This window comes from Terrapene carolina, unplaced genomic scaffold (genome assembly GCF_002925995.2).
Source record: "Terrapene carolina triunguis isolate 2854851 unplaced genomic scaffold, T_m_triunguis-2.0 Scaffold42, whole genome shotgun sequence".
In the NCBI taxonomy this organism is placed as follows: domain Eukaryota; kingdom Metazoa; phylum Chordata; order Testudines; family Emydidae; genus Terrapene; species Terrapene triunguis.
In genome coordinates this window covers 38,804,383-38,825,184 of record NW_020664393.1, presented here as the reverse complement: position 1 = coordinate 38,825,184, position 20,802 = coordinate 38,804,383, and the positions used below count along the sequence as shown (strand labels likewise).

General features: G+C 39.3%; 1 protein-coding gene across 2 annotated transcripts in view; it reads right to left on the bottom strand.

Moving 5' to 3' along the window:
- The window catches only part of KHDRBS2 (KH RNA binding domain containing, signal transduction associated 2), a 600,826-nt gene that overhangs the window by 183,387 nt on the left and 396,637 nt on the right, over window positions 1-20,802 (bottom strand). For both annotated transcript variants that reach the window (XM_026653013.2, XM_026653007.2), the window contains exons 5-6: window positions 12,587-12,714; window positions 7,896-8,091 (exon numbers count right to left, since the gene is read on the bottom strand). In XM_026653013.2, coding sequence (XP_026508798.1) covers window positions 7,896-8,091; window positions 12,587-12,714 — 324 coding nt within the window. The remainder of the gene's footprint in view (window positions 1-7,895; window positions 8,092-12,586; window positions 12,715-20,802) is intronic.

Genomic DNA, 20,802 nt, shown 5'->3' with positions numbered 1-20,802 from the left:
TGTGTGTGTGTGAAAATTCAGACAATATTAGATTTTTCAGCTTGTTTTGTACGCCAGAAATTTTTTTAGCATACTGTAAGCACAGAGAATGGGATTTCTGCACCCATAGTAGTAACATACTATACCCATCTTTCTAAGTGCAAGGCTATCTTTTAAATGCAACTGAAACCCACAGCTGCAAATGAATTACATACACTCAGGGAGAAAAGTGACTACAGAAAAAATGCTATACGTATCAGGCCTTTTATTGGACCAAATATTCTTTCCTCTCTTTTGCTTAGCCTGAGTAATCATTACATTCATTTTTAGAGGCAATTGGCTAAAAGGCCTGTCAGCACTTTCTTTCATCAAACAATGAAGTAAATGTGCATTCTGTAACACCTTTGCCTTCAATATATACTGGTAATTGGTTAAAATGGGGTTTGTTCCATAAGAAGCTTTTCCAAAGTTGCTAGATGACAACAAATCATGAACAAAACTCAGTGCCAAAGATATATGATCCATAAATGATAAAGACATTCTGTAAAAGGAAACAACCTTCTATGTTTAAAACATCCACTTCTTCTTACATAGTCCATATGTAACAACAGTCCATAAGTGCTCTAATTCAATAGGTTTCCTGAACTATAATTTATGTTGTATTAGTGTAATGTTAATCTGCAGTAAATATTATTCATAAGTAAACATAACACACAGAGCAGTAATACCCCATTAACTATATGTGTAAGGAAGAACTGTGTGTGCTTATATAATCAGCAAAGTGGTTGTATTATATACTAGAACCTCCCTTAAACTGCAATTTAATGAACTGCAAACCTGCCCTGAACATGGACATTTGGTTTGCAGTTCACTGAAGCACACACCAGTAAGATTCTGTTGATGTGGTGGTATCAGGAATGGGGTGGGTGATGTCAAGCTTTAATGATGGGCCTAGTCGCTTCCCTGGTTCTCTATAATGACCTGGGGTTGCCTAACTGTCTGATGATGCTGGTACTCACTAATCTGTGAGCATCCATAATCTGCAAGCATCAGCAATCTACACTGGGTTTCCTTCATTATTGCAGATTAATGAGGTTCTACTGTGTGTGTCTGTGTCCTTTTTGGTCTCATTAACCTGGATAACCCTTAAGTTCTTATAGTCCAAAATTATGCTAACATTTTTTAGTGCCTCTGCATGATCTAGAACCAGATGAAAAATTTCAAAATGTTGTAAGAAATACTATTTGTGTGATTTTTTCATCCCTACTGAAATCATGTACAAATGGAACTCTCCAAAGAAAGCCTGTTCACAATAGCCTTACAATTTTATTTCTTGAATAAAGTTCAGATAAAGTTTGAAATGAACATCCTCATTTCTGGACCATCCAAGCTTTTGCAAGTAACCCTATCATAAAAAGCAGAAAACTGGCTTGAGACAAAGTCGTGATAGTGTTTTGCCAATTAGTGCCAAAAAATAGCTTTGTATACAGACTATTTACTATCTGGCAAATTGCTAAGTGATCAGTTGTTTGACAACTAATGGATATTGGAAAACTATTTTTGTTCATAACACTCTTATTAGCTAGTTGGATTGTGTTTGGTCAACAAATGGTATATTATGTTATATAGATGTATAGTATGTGTGTTTTTATACAGGAGTAAGTGAAGGCCAAATATTCTATTCAGAGCTGCCCTTCATATAGATCTATATACAAGAATATGAATATTTATTAGGCTGTTGCTGTATTAGCATTATTAGCCCTATAAGGCTGTATCAGCATTCTCTTTTAAATTATGTCTGGCAGGGGAAAAAATGAAATCCTTGAGCTAGAAATTTGGCATCTAATGTCTCAGTCAGGAAGGGTATTCATTTTGAAAAATATGGGTGGAAATAGTTAGGATTTCACTTTTAAAAATATTTTTGAGTTCTTGTGGCAGGGATGTAGACATAAGACTATTATATAATTTTGTGACTGAAGTTTTGTTTATGAAGTACAAATAATCATTAGTCTCAAACGAAGAAGTTCACTGAACAAGGTCTATTTTAAAAAGGATGTTAAGGCTGTGACAAATTCATGAAGGTGAAGATTCAGGTATCTGTACTCAAATTAATTGACACCTTATTCCATGAGCAGTCCCATGGGCTTGTATTGTTAGTATATGGACTTGTTTGTTAGCCTGGGACAGAATTTTGGGTTTGACTTTTGATACTCTATTATCCTTACTATGTGTGAACAAAGATCAAAGACATAGTGTATTACATCTGCCCACAAGCAGGTGGGGTGAAATGAGATAAGGAATAGAGCTAAAGTGTTACTGGGTATGGTGGGATTATACCCAGTAATACTTTAGCTGGAAGGCTGCCTGACTCCTCTCTCAAACCCAGGTCAAGCAACCAGTTAGGAGGGGCAAGGGGGGATGGAGAGGAAGGTATATGGAACACGAAAAGCCAAAGAAAACTCTGGCCTTGGCCAGAACACAACATCACTCCTTACTCCTCCCCACAAAAGAGGTGGTACCAAGACCCCAGACTGATGACCCTCCAAAACAAAATATGACCATAAGTTGTAAGTAACCAGGGACATGCATTGTAGGTATACTTGGGCGCACTAAGAAGGAGGGGGGTATAGAGAACGGGAACACTGGGAAAAGGCTCTGTGGTGTCAGAGCTATGGCTTGCTTGAAACTAACCCTAATAAACATCGCATTGCCTGCACTTTGGACTTCTGGTCTTCTGCTTTCTTCTGTCTGCATGAGAAGAACAACAGGAGGGGCGAAGGGAAAGCTCCTAACAGGCATTATTCTGTGTGATAAGGAATTTGGAATCTCAACCCAAACCAGGACATTACACAGTTCAGCATGAAACCTCTAATACTGCAGGTACTTAGACATTGATGGCTCACTGCTGAGCTGTACATTTCCTTTTTTTCTTAATTCTATTTTTATGTGTTTGTTTGTTTGTTTGTTTGTTCGTTTGTTTGAAGTAAATCTATCTGTTACATCTGTCAGCCAAATTCTTCTTTCGGTGACACTGGTGTGAGTATAACTAACAAAATAATTTAGCTTGATATCTTTACCTCCATGAAACTATCATTCATAATGTTCTTCTAAAGTCCAACATATAGTCTTCCTGATAATATAATCATCACACTGTTTATTGCTATTACAATAAAAATACAATTTGATTTTTTAAGTCACAGCAGATATTAGTCGAACATAGCTTAGCTCTTTAAGTGCTTTGGGCATAATAGCTAATCAATCATATTTAATCAATATGGTAGTCAGTCATGCAGATTCCCTTGTCTAAAATTTCAGTTTATTCAGGTAATCTTTGGTCTCAGTAAATTTTTCATCATTTTTAACAGCCAGAATCGACACAGAAACAAATGGACTATGAAAATGATAGTCTACAATTTGTAAAATAAATTCATATTTGTATATCATTGTGTTCAATCTTTTTCATTCTTTTAAATGTATTTGACTTGAAAAATATTTCTCCTCAACTGACCCCACTTCGCATCAAAATCCATAGGGAATGTTGCAATTTACTTCAAAAGTAGGCAAGATCAGGCATCAATATCTCCATTTAATGCATCAGTTAAGGCACTGAGTTGGATACAAATATTTAATGAAGTAAAGGTCTTTACACTCAGTTTCTATCCACACTCTAGGTTGTGGCAAATACAATGATTTCAAAACCATAAAGGCTTTAGCTTAAATATTAAGCAAAAGCCTCCACAAGCACAGTTTGGGAATCATAGTCACATAAGAATATTAGCTGTTCTTTTCAAATAAAGTTAAAAGGTGACAATGTGTCTCCTATTGTTTGGCTATTCATTGCTTGTGCTGCTAGTGAATAATCAGTAGTATATTTGTTCCAGTTTGTTTGAAAACTATTGAAATACATAATTAACCATTAAAGCCTAGAGTAAACAGTTGAATGTGACATTTGCTTTCTTTCATTTTAAATAGCTTGAAATGTGCATCACAGTGGAAGAACAGCATGACATTAAAAGCACAATCTATCTCATTCTCTGTGGTTCTTTTTAGGGACTTTCTGAAAAGCATTGTTTTGCACTCATTCCAAAAGATAAACAAGCTATATCTTTTGTAGTTATCAAGAGATATGTTTACTTAGTTCTAAAGATAAAAGGAAAGAAAAAATATTGACACCTAGGACATGTCTGCACCAGATGAAGTTCAACTAGGTGATCATGCTAAAGAATAAATTGCTTTCAACCATTTGTTGGGTGTGTGGAAAGAGCCTTACACGAGACATATTTATTGTTTGGACAAGAGAACATTTTACAGGGGAGTCTGATGTGCTACCATCTGATCTTTAATTAGAGTGGAAACTTGGTAGAGTAAATTAATTTTGTGTTTTCATTTCAGCTGAAATGGTGCATTAAGGACATGATCCAACATACACTGAAGTTAGTGGAAAGATTTCCACTGGCTTCAGTGGGCACTGGATCTGCTCCAACATATTGCGGACTCCTCCCTGTTTAGTCCATAGTGGAAATTCAAATCAAACTTGGATATATTAAGATAAATTTAAGCCATGGATTTATTTAGCTTTGAAACTGAAATTGGCCAATGCTGCTAGCTTGGGGGGGGGGGGCGGAGGAATAATGAAGCAGGTCTAATCTCATTCTAGATTTCAGTCAGAAATTGATCGTAGCTCTTCACAAAACGAAAGGAAGAGCAACCAGCATCTGCTGAGAGAAGGACAACTAAGACCACAGCTTCTACATGGCTTCTGAGTCAGGGGAGGTAAAAGGCAGCTCCACAGCCAAATGCCTTTCACAATGTGACCTCCAAAAGTCTCACCTTAGTTTTTAAATATTGTAAGATTATTAATTTTACCACTATATTTCAGGCAGATGATAAAAACTGAAGGTTCAACCAAGCAATCTTAACTGTCTTAATGAAAAAATGACAGGAATACAATCCTCTCTCACAGGCTTCATCAGTAAAGGTGATGCTGAACAACTGAAGTACTCTAAGAGCTCATTTTATTTTGCCATCTCCTACAGGGTCACACTAAGAGAAATGTTGTAAGAAGTTGGGACAGAGTGCTGGGCAACAGCAGCTGATCTGGCACTCTGATCACGGCAACTTAAATGAATTGCCCCATGCATACCTGAATATGGGAACTATGACAAACTGATAGATTGAAGATGGGAGACCTCTGTCAGGATAATGCTGTGTTCTATGGCAAAGTACCATAGCTAGATGACCTCTTGACACAATGATAGCAATCTGTCCTCACCTCTAGCCCCCTCCCCCCTTGGCTGTTCAGGTAGAAGACTGCCACCATATTGTCTGATGTGGCCAGGATTGTCTGACTGCAAATGTCCAGAAGAAAGGCCACACATACCTTGTATACAACCCTGAGTTCTAGAACATTGGTTTTCAAAGCCCTCTGAATTATAGACCCTAAGACTTGCTCTGTGAGATTGCTTATATTGGCCACCCACCTAAAGGTGGAGGCCTCTGTGATTATGGTCCTTGAGGGTGAATTGGGACTGTGTGGGTCTCTTTTTGCACACAGTGCTTTGGTCCTTCCACCAGTCCAGTGACTGGAAGACTGCCAGAAGGAGATGCACCATCTTATCCAGGTGGTGTTTGCCTGGGCAGTAGACCAACAACAGACAGACCTGAAGCTGCTGGAAGTGGAGCCTTGCCTGTGGGCTGATGAACTTGCAAGCTGCCATAAGACCCAGTGTCATGAGTCAGAATCGTGCTTGCATCAGAAGGCATGGCTATCTGTCATATCCAACAATGACATCATGGCATCTCCTGTGTTCTTGTGGCTGTATAGTCTGATCTGCGAGGAGAAAGGTCATGAACAGATGTCACATAGGCTACACTGTCACTTCACCATTTGCCCATTGTCACAGGCCTTTCTTATTTAATGATGCATGAATGCCTGTGTGTGAAGATTTTTAAATGCGAAGACCATTGCTCAGATGCAATCTCACACTCCCAGTTGCTGCAGTCGAAGACCAGTGGCAAAAAAGGTCGCAACAACTGGCAACTTCATTAGCTGCAGTGGATAGCCTTTGATGTCTGCTGTGCCTTGCCAAGCCGTACGTATTTCACAATATGTTGTTGCAGTGCCTTTCCTGCCCTTCAACCTAGAGGTCTCTATCACCCTGTTGGCCAAAGTAGCCTTAGTATGCTGGGGAAAGACATTTCCCCGCACGGTTACCTTCTAACTGGTTTAGCCCACCAGTCAAATCGGTGTCCTGAGGTGTGGCTGCTGACACAAATAAGCAGCTACTTGGAGCCAGAAGTGAGAGCTGGATGGAAAGGGAGGACCAGTGAAAGTACTACTCGAAGAGTGCAATTGTTCTGACTTGGTACTACCTCTCTTTGTAGACCCCATATGCTGCCCTTTATATCCTCACCGGAATGCACAAGAAGAAGATGGGCACATGCACTGCCCTATTAGATACTGCAGACTAGAAAATTCTCCAATATGTGCACTGGATGTTCTCTCACCAACTGTGGAATATGTATATTTACTATCACACAAAGAACTGATCCTCATTTCTCACTTGTAATCAGTATCATAGTCTTCCACCTTGACTGAAGGGGCTGTGGCTTATCTGGACTCTAAAAATGCATGAGATACTGGTAAATCATTTTGTCACTGAATATCTTTTACCACATTTCCATCCTCTGATTTCAGAGATTTTCTAATTTCTAAATTGTATATAAACTATTTTCTCATTGATTCACCACCTACTGATAGTTCTATATCATGACTACTGGATGGGGAGGGAATGTTCATATTACATTTTTAATTACTGTAGTTTAAAAAAGTCAGACATTATATTTGATAATACTTTCCCTCTATTTGAATGTTTGTTGTTATGGTGATAGCTTCAGGAGGTAACATTAACAAGGATCATTTGAAAGACCTTATGTTTACGACATAATTATTTTCAATACCTTATTAAATATGTTTTATGGCCTCAGTTTTCCTGATGATTGTTTGAATTTGCATTTGTCCTCCTTGTACCCATGACACTCTTAATTTTGAATACAAATAGAGAAAACAATAAACTATAACATGAAATAACAGTAATCCAAAGCATAAAAAGTATACACAAAATTTGCTATTTTTTTCCACAAAGGCACAGCCTTCTATTTTTAAAGAACTAACCTACAATAAGTATTGTCTTTTATATGCTTTTTTGAATAAATATATTGCTCTTTTGTTAGGCACCTACCTTTCTTGTGTTATTTCAAAAGCCCACTTTGAAAGTTTAGGATACCTTTTTTTAGAATTATAAAAACTAGACCAGATATGTTTTCAACTGGATTTCTTTTTTATATTTCTGGAAATCAGCACACATATTTAGAGTGCTTTATGCATGCTATAACAATCACCACACATTTTAAAAACACCTTTTGTCAAGAATTCCTAAGTGTTTTATATACGTAACATCCTATAAGGGGGTAGAAACAGCTTAACTAGACAAGTGAATGCATGTTTCTCATAGCACAAATTAAATGCTTAGACAACACTGAATATCAGTCTTCACAACACAGGAGCCCAGTCTTTTAGAAAATATTGATGAAATAACTTTGTGTGCTTTTCCCCATCTCCATTCATTTATATTAAACTTTTGCAAAGACATAGGCACATGAAAATATAAAGATAATTGGGATAACTCAGCCTATTCCTACCCATAGCTGATACTTATAAAATTAAAAGATACCATCAAATGATTCCAGTCACTTAAATCACAGTTTTTCATGCACAGTGTATAACTACCAGTGAAGGGTATGTGGTACAGAGTAGGCATTTATTGGACCTACCCAGTGTCCTCAAATACAGAGGTACCTGCAAGTTGCCAAAGCAGTTTGGCTCATATCAATTATCAAAACATATAGTTACTTACATATTCTTCATAGGCCTCATGTGCTGGAGGAGGGGGTGGTCTGTAGCCTGGAACTGCTGGAGTTCCCCTTGCTCGAGGGGTCGGAACGCCTCTAGCTACAGGAGGAACTGGGAGTGCTCCACGAGTCACTGGTGTCCCTCTAGGTGTTTGGGCACCTCGCCCAGGTGGGGGAGGAGGAATCGCACCCCCACGTCCTCTAAGAGAAACAAAGATATGTACTTGAGGTGAGGACATAATAGTTATCCAATTTTAAAGGCTCTTATTCTCTTATCACAGTATAACATACCTCAAGTTTTTAGCAACACCTGAGAGTTACATTACTAAGAGCTTTTAGGATACATTTGAAAATGGCTCAAAAAGGAATATGTCAGTAGGTTTCATGAAAAGGTAATAGGTTGCACAGACCTAACAACTTTTGAACCTGATTCCCTTCTTGCATACCCTGGTGCAAATCAGAAGTAATTTCATTCCATAGTGGAGTTGCAGTGATGTAAAAATAGTGTGAGGGAAGAATGAGGCCTTTCACTTGCAGATCTCAAAGCACTTTACAGTGGTGGGCCATAATTATGATGCTCGTTTTACCGCTGGGAAACTTGGCAAACAGAGGTTTAACCCACATTGGGTATGTCTACATTTCAATTTCATTTCAGTTAGAGGGACTCAAGTCAGTCGACCTTGGGTTAGAGAACCCAGGGCTTGAGCATCTGCACTGGTTGCCAACCCTAGGGTTAACAATTTTCTAACCTGGGCCCAAACCCAGGGCTCCAGTGTCAACACTGCAGCATGCATACCTGAGTCCAACCAACCATATCCCCGACTTCCTAGTGCCCTCCTGAAATGTAGCTGCTCTAGCCCTGTGCTTGTGGTTGAGTGTGGGAAACCTCGACTCTCCACCAAATTTGCCTTCTCAGTCTTCTCTTCTTTAGATTAAACAAACACAATTTTTTCAAACTTCTCTCACAGGTCACTTCTCTCACAGGTCATGACCTTCAGTCATTTTTGTTGCTCTCCTCTGGACTTTCTTCCAGTTTGTCCACATTTCCTGAAATGTGGCACCCAGAACTGGACACAATAATTACGTTGAGGCCTTGTCAGCGTGGAGTAGAGTGAAAGATTTATGTCTCGTGTCTTGCTTACAACACTCCTAATGCATCCCAGAATGTGTTTGTAGGGTGACCAGATGTCCCGATTTTGGGGTCTTTTTCTTATATAGGCTCCTATTACCCCCTACCCCCTGTCCCGATTTTTCATGCTTGCTGTCTGGTCACCCTCTGTGTTTGCTTTTTTTGCAATGGTGTTACAATGTTGACTCATATTTAGCTGGTGATCCAGCATAACCCCCAGATCTCTTTCCGCAGTACTCCTTTCTAGGCAGTCATTTCCCATTTTGTATGTGTGTTACTGATTGCTCCATCCTAAGTGGAGCACTTTGCATTTGTCCTTATTGAATTTCATCCTTTTTACTTCAGACCATTTCTCTAGAAAGCTATTAGGTTGGTTTGACACAATTTGTTCTTGATCTTCTTATACTGTTAATTAATGCATTCAACAATGAAAAGCTCTTTGCAAATGCTAAGTATCATTATTATAATGGTTAGGATTACACTTGAAAAATAATGGATGGGGGGGTGCTCAGCACCTCTAAAAACTAGGCCATTACTATTTAGGTGTCTACAGGCCTGACCCAGCTCCAATGACGTCAATGGAGGCTTTTCCACTGACTTCAGTGGGGGACTATATTGAGCCCTAAATATGGATTTACGTGTCTAACTCTAGACATATACATTTGAAAATTTTGTCTTTAATCCCTGTGTAACTGTAGACGAAGAATGTGTGATCCTAAAAGTCTACATCTCATGTGAACCTGTTTTTCTACAAGTTGCTGCTGCTGATACTATAGACTCTGAATAGGTGTGACCTTTATGCAATGATTTTACATTTTCTAGTCTACTGTGCTTTGCCAAATGACTTGAAGTCCAGCTATTTCATTTGCAACATTTTTAGAGTTATTAATTGAAAAAAACTACCTTACAAAATACAAGAGACATTTGTAGGATGTAAATTAGTTAAAGGAAGTCATGGGGCATGTCACTCACTGAAGTCAACAGAACGACACTAATTCGTAGCAGTTGAGGATCTGGCCCCACATTTCAAATTTGCCATTTGTGTATTTTAAATTCTATTGCTGAAGGGATATTGCCCAAAATGTTATAATGTTTTTCATGTTTTTATTTTAATTCATTGTTTTCAATATTTTCTTCATAGTTTGAAAATGATTTAGCAATCCATGATGAATGGACTGGAATTCTGGCCAAGGAGGAATAGAGGAATAGAGAAGAACAATTACTTAACACCGTTGAAATGAGATCTTAATGGAAAAGCTGTGGGAGTATCACCTGAGATGGGAGTATCATGTGAGATGATGAGACATGGGATATGTTGGTCAGAGTACAAAATCTAGTAATCATGGATGCCGACTATGAGGAAGACCAGAAAAAAGGTGGTTTGAGACACTGAAGGAGGATATGAACAAGGTCACTGTCGGAAGACAGGATGCTGGGCTAAATGGACCATTGCCATTCTTATCTTCTTATGGCTTTGTGCTTGGAAGACAAAGAACACGAGCTGCCAAAACGGACAAACAGGACATGGTGCAGGCAAAAAAGAAGAGGTTTGAAAATGTTCTTACCCTTTCTGTTAGAGTCCTTTTTGATTTATCAGACATTGATTTCCCCCCCTCCATATTTTATAAAGTAAAAGCCAATATGGGTCTGCTCTATTTACTTCCTTGTTTGTGAATCAACAGAATCAATTATGTCAACACTGCCCTGAGAATGGGGTTTGGTAGTTAACTTTTGGTTTCCTTTGTGTGACATTGCAGTAACAGTGTAAAAAGTCTTGCATAGACAGTAACTATTGTATTTCCGAAAATTTATTGACAGGATGGTCGGCTTTTAAGCTATATTTAAAGCCTGGAAAAATACCCCTCACCAGATTGCATTAGTGGGGAAAGGTGAATTTTGCAAGTTAAACCATTTAACAATATCCTTTAAAATAACTGAAAATTCATGTCCTTTTCACTGCCTCTTAGTCAAATCAAAAGAATACTATGACAAGCAAGATTTTAATATGCTGATTCCACATTTTCGGCAGGGGCAAAAATCTGCAGAAAAAATGATGGTGTTGTTTCCATATAACGCAGGACAGAGAAGGGATATTGGAACAGTCCAGGAAGAGGTCTGCTTTAATGTTACAGTATCCCAACTACAATAATATGAGCTGGAGGAGGCAGACCTTAACAAATACAACACTTTGAGAAAAAAATCAATATTATTTAGTATTTTATCACATGTAAGATTGTGCTAAGTGCCTCACAATATAGATAATTAAATGTGATCCCTCCTCTTAATGAACTAAAGGGAGAGTAACAAACAGTATGGGGACCTTTGGAGAACAAAGGACATAGACAACATGAATCAAATTAATGGGTTAATGAAGATTAGTCCACAACATGGTGGATGACAGAGGATGAAGTTTCTTTGCTTGCTTGCTTGTTTTTTAATTAAAAACAGACCTATATTAATCTCCATCCAGAAATGAATTTATGTTGGCACAGGGTCAACCTGGGTTAAATTATTGCCTTTAGATGGCTAATTTCCGGTGGGCTTAACAGTGGAAGTGGGTCTTAAGGAGCAATACAAGTTAAAACATATAGTGAGCAAAGTCAGTGTGATACATAGTTTCAGTAAAAATATGAAAATATCATAGAGAATCAGGTAATACTTAGAAGGATTGTGCAAGCCAGTGTTTAGGACACAAATTCTAACTACTCCAATTAGAACTGATACTATATTCACCTCTACCCCGACATAACGCGACCCGATATAACACGAATTCGTATATTCACCTCTACCCCGACATAACGCGACCCGATATAACACGAATTCGGATATAAAGCAGTGCTCCGGTGGGGGGGCTGTGCACACCGGTGGATCGAAGCAAGTTACATATAACAAGGTTTCACCTATAACGTGGTAAGATTTTTTGGCTCCCGAGGACAGCGTTATATCGAGGTAGAGGTGTACAATAAATAACATGTTATTTGTTTTTATGGAATTAACAATGCCTATAGCACAGAATGCATTCATTTAGTCCATTAGTGAATTTGCAGTGATAATGGCTCAGACCTTCCAATCCAGATAAACAGCTCACACTGAAGAGTGGTGGTGTGTGTGTGTGTGTGTGTGTGTGTGTGTGTGTGTGTGTGTGTGTGTGTGCGCAAAGAGAGTCTTTCAGTTTCCTCAATCTGGAACAGGCTGCATACTCTAGTAAGGCTGCTCTGAGTTACACCTGCTGTCAAGTACCCCAAGATGATTATCTGTTAGTTGGGACTCAATAGGACTTAACTTAGCTCCAGCCATGCTGCCTGTAATGGTGAAACTGACTTTGTCATTGGAGAAATCCCTTACCTTGGATGATTCTTCCACAGCCAGATACACTGGCACAGCAAGACTGGCAGCATTATGGCCCTACCATCTGTGAATTGTGGGTCATAGACTCGGGACTATGTACCAATGTTGAGGAGAAATATATTTTGGCTTACTGACCATGTTAATAATCAGATTATAAAGATCATACGTGTTTCAACAGGCTATGCTTTCAAAGTCTGGCTCCATAAGAAAACAAAGTACCTTGATGGAGCTGCAGGTGGTACCCGGATTCCTCTTCCACGAATGCCCCGTCCACGTGCTGAATCTTCAGAACCATTCAAGTATGACAATTCTCTCAACTGCTCCTGACGGATTTCATCATTGTAGTCCTGAAAGGTAGAAGACAGAACTGTCTGAGGTTTTGGTGTCTAGATTTGGCCTTCCTGTCAAACCATCCTAAACCCAAACTCTGTGTGGTCACACACACCTTTGCACACGCAAATCACTTTTGTTGCAGTTTTCTTGCACTACCACATATGTGCTGAAATGATAGAAATTCTATGTGCAGCAACTACTTGTCCCTGCTTTGTGTATATACATGGGGACTGTGCATGTAGTTTCTAATACTTGGGAGCATGGATGTAAATGCATTCACAAAGTTACTTACACATTACTTATCATGGTTTGTAAATCTGTCTTTTGAGAGCTACTTCATATGAAGGACAAAGTGTAAAAGGGTATTCACATACAATGGTGCTGATCTCAAATAGTGCAATGGCATAAAAAAATCTAGTAATATACATCATTTCTGGGGTATTTATTAATTGCTTATTTTTAAAAATCCCTGTCTTCTACTATCTATTCCAAAACACAGATGCCATTTTGACATTATTCCCTGGCAAATTAAATTGGATCAACCTGACTGGATAATTTAATCATGCCTACCAGTGGATGTGGGAGTCTTAAGTTGAACCTCCACGTCCATACATCTTTACTTATTTTTTCTCCTGAGTAAAAACAGACTTTATGTTACTCCATATATCTTCTTAGCAGGAGAACTAAATTGAGCTCTCTTTAGAGCTCAGAAATGGCACTGCTAAGTAATAAACAGGTATCTCATGATACAAGGAAGACCCACTTAGCTGAGATCTTAGGGAACCAACTCCACAGTTTTTTCTGGATCAGTAAGCAGATCAAATGAATTTCAGTTTTTACTGATACAATATTATATAACATGTCCATCATAGACATTTTATATTTAGTCCACAGTTTTTATTTTCTTAGTCTCAAGGAGAATTCTTTTTTTCTCTAATCCCCTTGCTTTTGTAGCTAACTCTTGTGCCTGCTGCTAAGGATATAAAACTCTAATGCAGTTGCTGGCTTTCTGACAATAGAGTGTGCAACAGTTAATTAGTATTTCAAACCAGAAAAGATTATTGAATTTCAGCCCTCCAGTTTTTCCATCCTTGAGGAAGCAACTGATCTGACGAACAACAGCATTGACTGGTATATGAGGATCAGAAAACACAGCCTGGAGTATACCACAAATGGCACTTCTTTTTAGCAGAGTTTAAAAAAAAATCCTAGTAGTCATTTGTGTACATAATTAGTACTCCCTTCACTGACTGAGCTCCACAAGCCAGCCGATAGACACATGGAACCAGGACTCTGCTCCTTCCCTGCCCTTCCCCACACTAGCTTTGCCTACTGTCCAAGGAAGGAGTAAGCCATCCTGTTGCCCCCCCCGCCTCTATTCCTGAGAGTTTGGACCCAAGATCTAGGTAGTCTGCTTAGGGACATAAGGGGGATTCTTACTTCCTTGTACGAGATTGTACCCCAGAACACAATCTAACACTAAATTTCCAGTGAGTGGCGCTATAATAAAACGTATTAATGGAATTCTAACTGTAAAGGAAAACACCTTTTTGCTCTTATTATTAAAATCAAACCCAAATAATGGTTGTCAAGTCACACCAAGCCCCAAATCTTATTGCACAGTGTTCCTTCATTATGTCATTAGTAGTATTGCACCAAAGCATCCTGCTAGATCAACCTGCTGTGTAATAGATGGTAGGAAAACTACACATAGCGTCCAACAGGTAACATTTACAGATATAACCAGACACCTTCCACTGTCCATTGAGTAATGTTATGCTAACCACTTGTGATGATGACAATTTATTTCAACATTAAGACATCAACCTAGAGAATTTGGTTTGCTCCTGAATTCCCAGAGAAATGCTGAGGGGTCTCAAACACAAACATAAATTAACCTTATACAAAATGAAAGGCAAGTTGGGATGGAAGAGATGCAAAAGACAGTGAGGAAAGGAGGCTGACACATTCTGGGATACTGCTTACAAGTATCCCTCCCTAGAGACATAGCTGTGCAGAAAGAAGCTCCTCAACTCAACTAGTATCAAAACCTGTAGCTAATGTATTTGGAAGGATATCCTGAAAGAGACTGATTTTAAAAGTTATAAATTCTACAGAGATCATTTATCATATGTGCCCTTTACAAAGCCTAATAAAAATGTAATCTTCTAAACCTGAAGTCTGAAATTTTAGACTGTGATGCTTACTTCAACTCCCTCATTAAATAGGAATTTAGCACTGAATTAATCTTTCATAACTACTACATGAGTCTAGCTAGCAATAGAGTATCTGCTGAATATTTAATTGTAGCTGAGTTCAGTGCCTAGCATTTGAAGAAAAATTATGCTGCTGGTGCTTCAGATACACCTAATCCCAAGTGACTATACATGAGTGAACACAAGATGTTGCACGTAAGACATACCTGTTCTGAACAAAGAATAATGAGGTATTTACATACTTTATATAGCATTTTAGAAAACCCTCACCCCCACATTAAAATAGACTCCTGAGTGGTAGGTGTTTTGTCCAGTACTAGTCTTTTTTTCACTAATTATGAAACCTCATCTCTGATACTCTAATTTAATCTATATCTTTTCCTGATAGATCCATGTTGTTTATATCCTTAAAATATTACTGATGTCCAGTCAGTCTGTCTCGCTGAAAATAATAAGAGTACCATCTGCTTTATGCTAGAAATTATGGACATTTGCTTAAACACTAGACATCTGAATACTTAGGCTTCTACACAGGTACCTTGATTTTCAAAGGTGCTGAAAATCCCAGTACATTCAAAAGAACTCAGTATTTCTGTAAATCGGGCCACAAATGTCTATGGATGGATTATTAGGCAACATATATGAATTTTTGATCACTGACTTCAGCAATCACTCACTCATGAAGTGTATGAACACAGTTGTCTAAAACTATCAAAATAATTTATTTGATAATCACATCACAGCTAAGGATGTGTGAACCCATTTACATTAAATAAGAACCAACCAAAGCATGTACCTGAAACTCAACCCAAACCTCTTTGCAGATTTTTTAGATCTTGAAACATGCACACTGAGAGATTCCCCGAACCTCTCTTTTATTCATTCTGCACCTAATAAGATACTATTACTCACATTCACTACACAGCTAAGTTAGCCATGCATGTATGTGCAGTCCAGCCTACCTTTCACTATAAATATTAGTAAAGCTAGACTAGCACTCAGAGCTCTTGATTCTGCAAACACCTATCTACTAGTACCTAGCAGCCAAGTCACTTGACCTCTCTTAGCCTTAGACTATATTTTAAAAAGAGAAATAATGCCTTGTACAGAGCTATTTCATTTTTAAATCTCAAAGGGCTTTACAAAAGTAAGCATCAGTAGCCTCATTTTACAGCTGGCCTAAGTATGGCAGTTTAACAATCTGTAAGAGAAGTATTACAATCTAGTGTATTAGGTATAAGGGGAGCAAAATCACAAAGTCAGACTTAAATGTGAAGAGGCTGTCACTTCTCCACAATAAATCAAACACCTGCAGAGCCAGGAATAGAAATCTGGGCTTACATCTCAAAAAACACAGACCCCTATTGCACAAACCAATACAAAAAACCCTCTCAGCTACAAAATATTCGTTTGCAGCTTTATACAGCCAATAGAGAGCAACATGTTTACATACACATTTAGTGCCCTATTCTGTGTTATTCTATTCTTGTGCTCAGCAGAGAAATAGGAGAAAAAGGGAAAGATGGATTTGTACTTCCTATATTCCTAGGTTATGACTGGGGCCTGCCTGCTTCCAGAATAACAGCTTCAGGATATCCACTGGATATTCCATTCAACTGTCTGAGTGTCTTAACCATTCATTAGCTGAGGGAAGAGGGAACCAGCCCGCCCTTGCCAATAGATGCAGCCTGCATGTATTTGGCCTACATCTTCTAAATGGCCACAACAGCAAAGCAGGGAGTCACAAAGGCACCACATATAGTCATTAGCAGCACATCTGATCACTGCACATCTGAAGTGATTGAGCTTTACGTAAAGATGGTGTGGAAGGTAAAACCAGGGGGCTGTCACAAGATAGGCATTGGCTATGTTTGAAACTTGTTCTTGACATCAATTAGGCCACCCAGTGGAGATTTTGAGGTTCCTCAGTGCAGAGGTTCTCAATCAGGGGTACATGTACACAGAGGTCTTCCAGAGGGTACATCAATTCATCTAGATATTTGTCTAGTTTTACAACAGGCTGCATAAAAACCTCTAGCGAAGTCAGTACAAACTGAAATTTCATAGGGACAATGACTTGTTTATGCTGCTCTATATACTATAAACTGAAATGTAAGTACAATATTTATAATCCAATTGACTTATTTTATAATCATATGGTAAAAATGAGAAAGTAAGCAGTATTTCAGTAATAGAATGCTGTGACAATTTTGTAATTTTTTTGGTCTGATTTTGTAAGCAAGTAGTTTTTAAGTGAGAAGAAACTTGGGGCACGCAAGACAAATTAGACTCCTGAAAGGGGTACAGTCATCTGGAAAGGTTGAGAACCACTGGGGAAATTGTCCAAACAGGGTGTCTTGAGCAAAGATGGTGGCTCAGTGGATTAAACACATCTTTAAACAGAGATAGATGTGGCATGTCTTGCTTTAGGGAGAAAATTCTGTAGATAATAACTTACAAATTAGCTGACAGGAGCACTGTATCTAATTCCTATATAAAAGAAAGAAAATTAAATAAATATTAGACTCACTTAGCTCTAATACTAACACGTTCTGACATCTGTTGTCAAATCACTGGTTAGGTTTAAAATTTTAATGTATATTCTTACTTTGTTACTAACTCTGTGGAGAGAGAGACCCTGTTCTATCCCAGCTCTGGGAGGGGAGTGGGGTCTAGTTTGTTACAGCGGGGGATGATACATTTGGGTTATATATAAGAACATCAGAATGGCAATACTGAGTAATACCAATGGTCCACCTAGCCCAGTATCCTGTCTTCCAACAGTGTGGCCAATGCCAGGGACTTCAGTGGGAATGAACAGAACAGGGGATCATCGAGTGATCCATCCCATCATCCACTCCCAGCTTCTGGCAATCAGAGGCTAGGGATACCCGGAGCCTGGTGTTGCATTCCTGGCTAAAAGCCATTGGACCTATCTTCCATGAACTTATCTAGTTCTTTTTTGAACCCTGGCATAATTTTGGCCTTCACAACACCCCGTGGCAAATAATTTCACAGGTTGGCTGTGAAGAAAAACTTTCTTTTGTTTTGAATCTGCTGCCTATTCATTTCATTGGGTTATCCTAGTTCTTGTGTTATGTGAAGGATTAAATAACATTTCCTTTTTCAATTTTTCCACACCATTCATGATTTTATAGACCTCGATCATATCCTCCCTTAGTCATCTGTTTTCCAAGCTGAAAAGTCCCAGTCCTTTTAATCTCTCCTCATACGGAAGCTGTTTCATATCCCTAATCATTTCTGTTGCCCTTCTCTGTATCTTTTCCAAATCCAATATAGATTTTTTGAGATGGGGTGACCAGATCTGCACAGAGTATTCAATATGTCGGCGTACCATGGATTTATACAGAGGCAATATGATATTTTCTGTCGTATTATCTACCCCTTTCCTAATGATTCCCAATATTTTGTTACCTTTTTTGATTGCCACTGCACATTGAGTGGATGTTTTCAGAGAACTATCAACAATGACTGCAAGATCTCTTTCTTGGCGGGTAACAGACAATTTAGATCCCATCATTTTATATGTATAGTTTGGATTATATTTTGCCATGTGCATTGCTTTTGCATTTATCAACACTGAATTTCATCTGCCATTTTGTTGTCCAGTCACCGGTTTTATGAGATGCCTTTGTAACTCTTTGCAGTCAGCTTTAGACTGAACTATCTTGAGTAATTTTGAATCATCTGCAAATTTTGCCACCTCACTGTTTACCTCTTTTTCCAGATCATTTATGAATATGTTGAACAGCACTTGTCCTAGTACTGACCCCTGGGTACTCCACTATTTACCTCTCTCCATTGTGAAAACTGACCATTTTTTTCTCCCCTTTGTTTCCCATCCTTTAACCGGAGTGCTTGGCAATGCTTTCAGGATCATCTACGGATCCTTAATTTAATGACAAGCCTTTTGTTATCTTAATCACCCTGCCTCTGTTTATAAACAAACTCCCTGCCCCAAGAGCGGAAGCTGGGAGTAAAGAACTCATCACATATCACACTGAAGCTGTGTTGCAGTTAAGAGCTCCATCTGGGGCTAGGGTGTGCACGGTGAGCAGACCTCTGGTACGAAATTCAGGGGGGCAAGAGCCCCCCCCAATGGTGGTAAAGCAGGGGGAGTTGATGTTGGACAGAACCAGCAGCCAGGCCAGGTTGGCATGTCTCATGGTACCTGTTATATGCATGGTGTCACTAGGCTGCGTGTCTACTAGTCCGAGGTGAAGAGAGATGTGCCACACTGGAGGAGCACAATACCAAATAATTGCACAAGGTAAGCCCAGAATGTCTTAGACTCTGCACATTGGCTCCTCATGTAGAACTGGCTAGTTTGCTGATCAGGTTGTTTCTTGTCTTTATTTTCAGTGAGGTTTTAGTAAGGTGTTCCTTGAAAGTCAGGGTACAGTCCAGTTTAACAAATAAATACACAGGTATTTGGTCATGGTCCTGCTGTGTCGATTCAGAAAGATGTTAAGATGTTTGTAGGCCTTTATGTGGTATAGATGGGAGCAACTGGAAACTGTCTTTTTGGTATTAAGTCTAAGTCTCCATCTTTTACAATAATGGGCCATCTTCATGTTAGCATCAGGACTTCCTCTACATGAGTGAAATCCTGCTCTTGTCCTGTCAAACAGATGTCTGTGTAAATAAAACTCCTTACAGTGGTGTAGGGAAGGCCACTTGTAAAGAGGTTGAAAAGTGTCAGTGCTAGAACTGAGCCCTCAGGCAGACCACCATTCTTGGACTTCCAGGTGCTGTTTATTTGAAAGACAAAAACAAACAAAAAAAATATGGAGCTGATGGCTTTTCAGCAATAGCTCCTAACAAAGTGGATTGTCATGGCTGTGGACCAATGACACTTCGTATAGTAGGCCAGATTGTGTCATACGCAGCAGTAAAATCTAGGATTTCTGCATCTATCTCTGGCTAGTCTGGAAGCCATTCTTGATGTAGGTGGTGAGTGCCAGAACTTATCACAGGTACTATGATCTAAAACCTGCTTGTTCTACTCTCAGGATATCATCAATTCAGTATATCAGTTCTACCTGTCCCACCATCTTTGGGCAAATCTCATTCACTTCAGATGTGCAGTGATCAGACGTCATGGGCAATTTTTCGAAGGATAAGCCTTTCAATTAATCTGTACATGCAGCTTCACTAAGGCCTGGTCTACACTAGGCTTTTATGTCGAATTTAGCGCCGTTACATCGAATTAACCCTGCACCCGTCCAAACAACGAAGCTATTTAGATCGACATAGAGCTCTCTTAAATTCGACTTCTGTACTCCTCCCCAACGAGAGGAGTAGCGCTAAATTCGAAATGGCCATATCGAATTAGGCTAGGTGTGGATGGAAATCGACGCTAATAGCTCCGGGAGCTATCCCACAGTGCACCACTCTGTTGACGCTCTGGACAGCAGTCCGAGCTCGGATGCTCTGACCAGCCACACAGGAAAAGCCCCGGGAAAATTTGAATTCCCTTTCCTGTCTGGGCAGTTTGAATCTCATTTCCTGTTTGGACATCGTGGCGAGCTCAGCAGCACTGGCAACGATGCAGAACTCTCCAGCAGAGATGGCCATGCAATCTCAGAATAGAAAGAGGGCCCCAGCATGGACTGATCGTGAAGTCTTGGATCTCATCGCTGTGTGGGGCGATGAGTCCGTGCTTTCAGAGCTGCGCTCCAAAAGAAGGAATGCTAAGATCTACGAGAAGATCTCAAAAGCCATGGCAGAGAGAGGATACAGCCGGGATGCAACGCAGTGCCGCGTGAAAATCAAGGAGCTGAGACAAGGCTACCAAAAAACCAAAGAGGCAAACGGACGCTCCGGATTCCAGCCCCACACATCCCGTTTCTACGAGGCACTGCA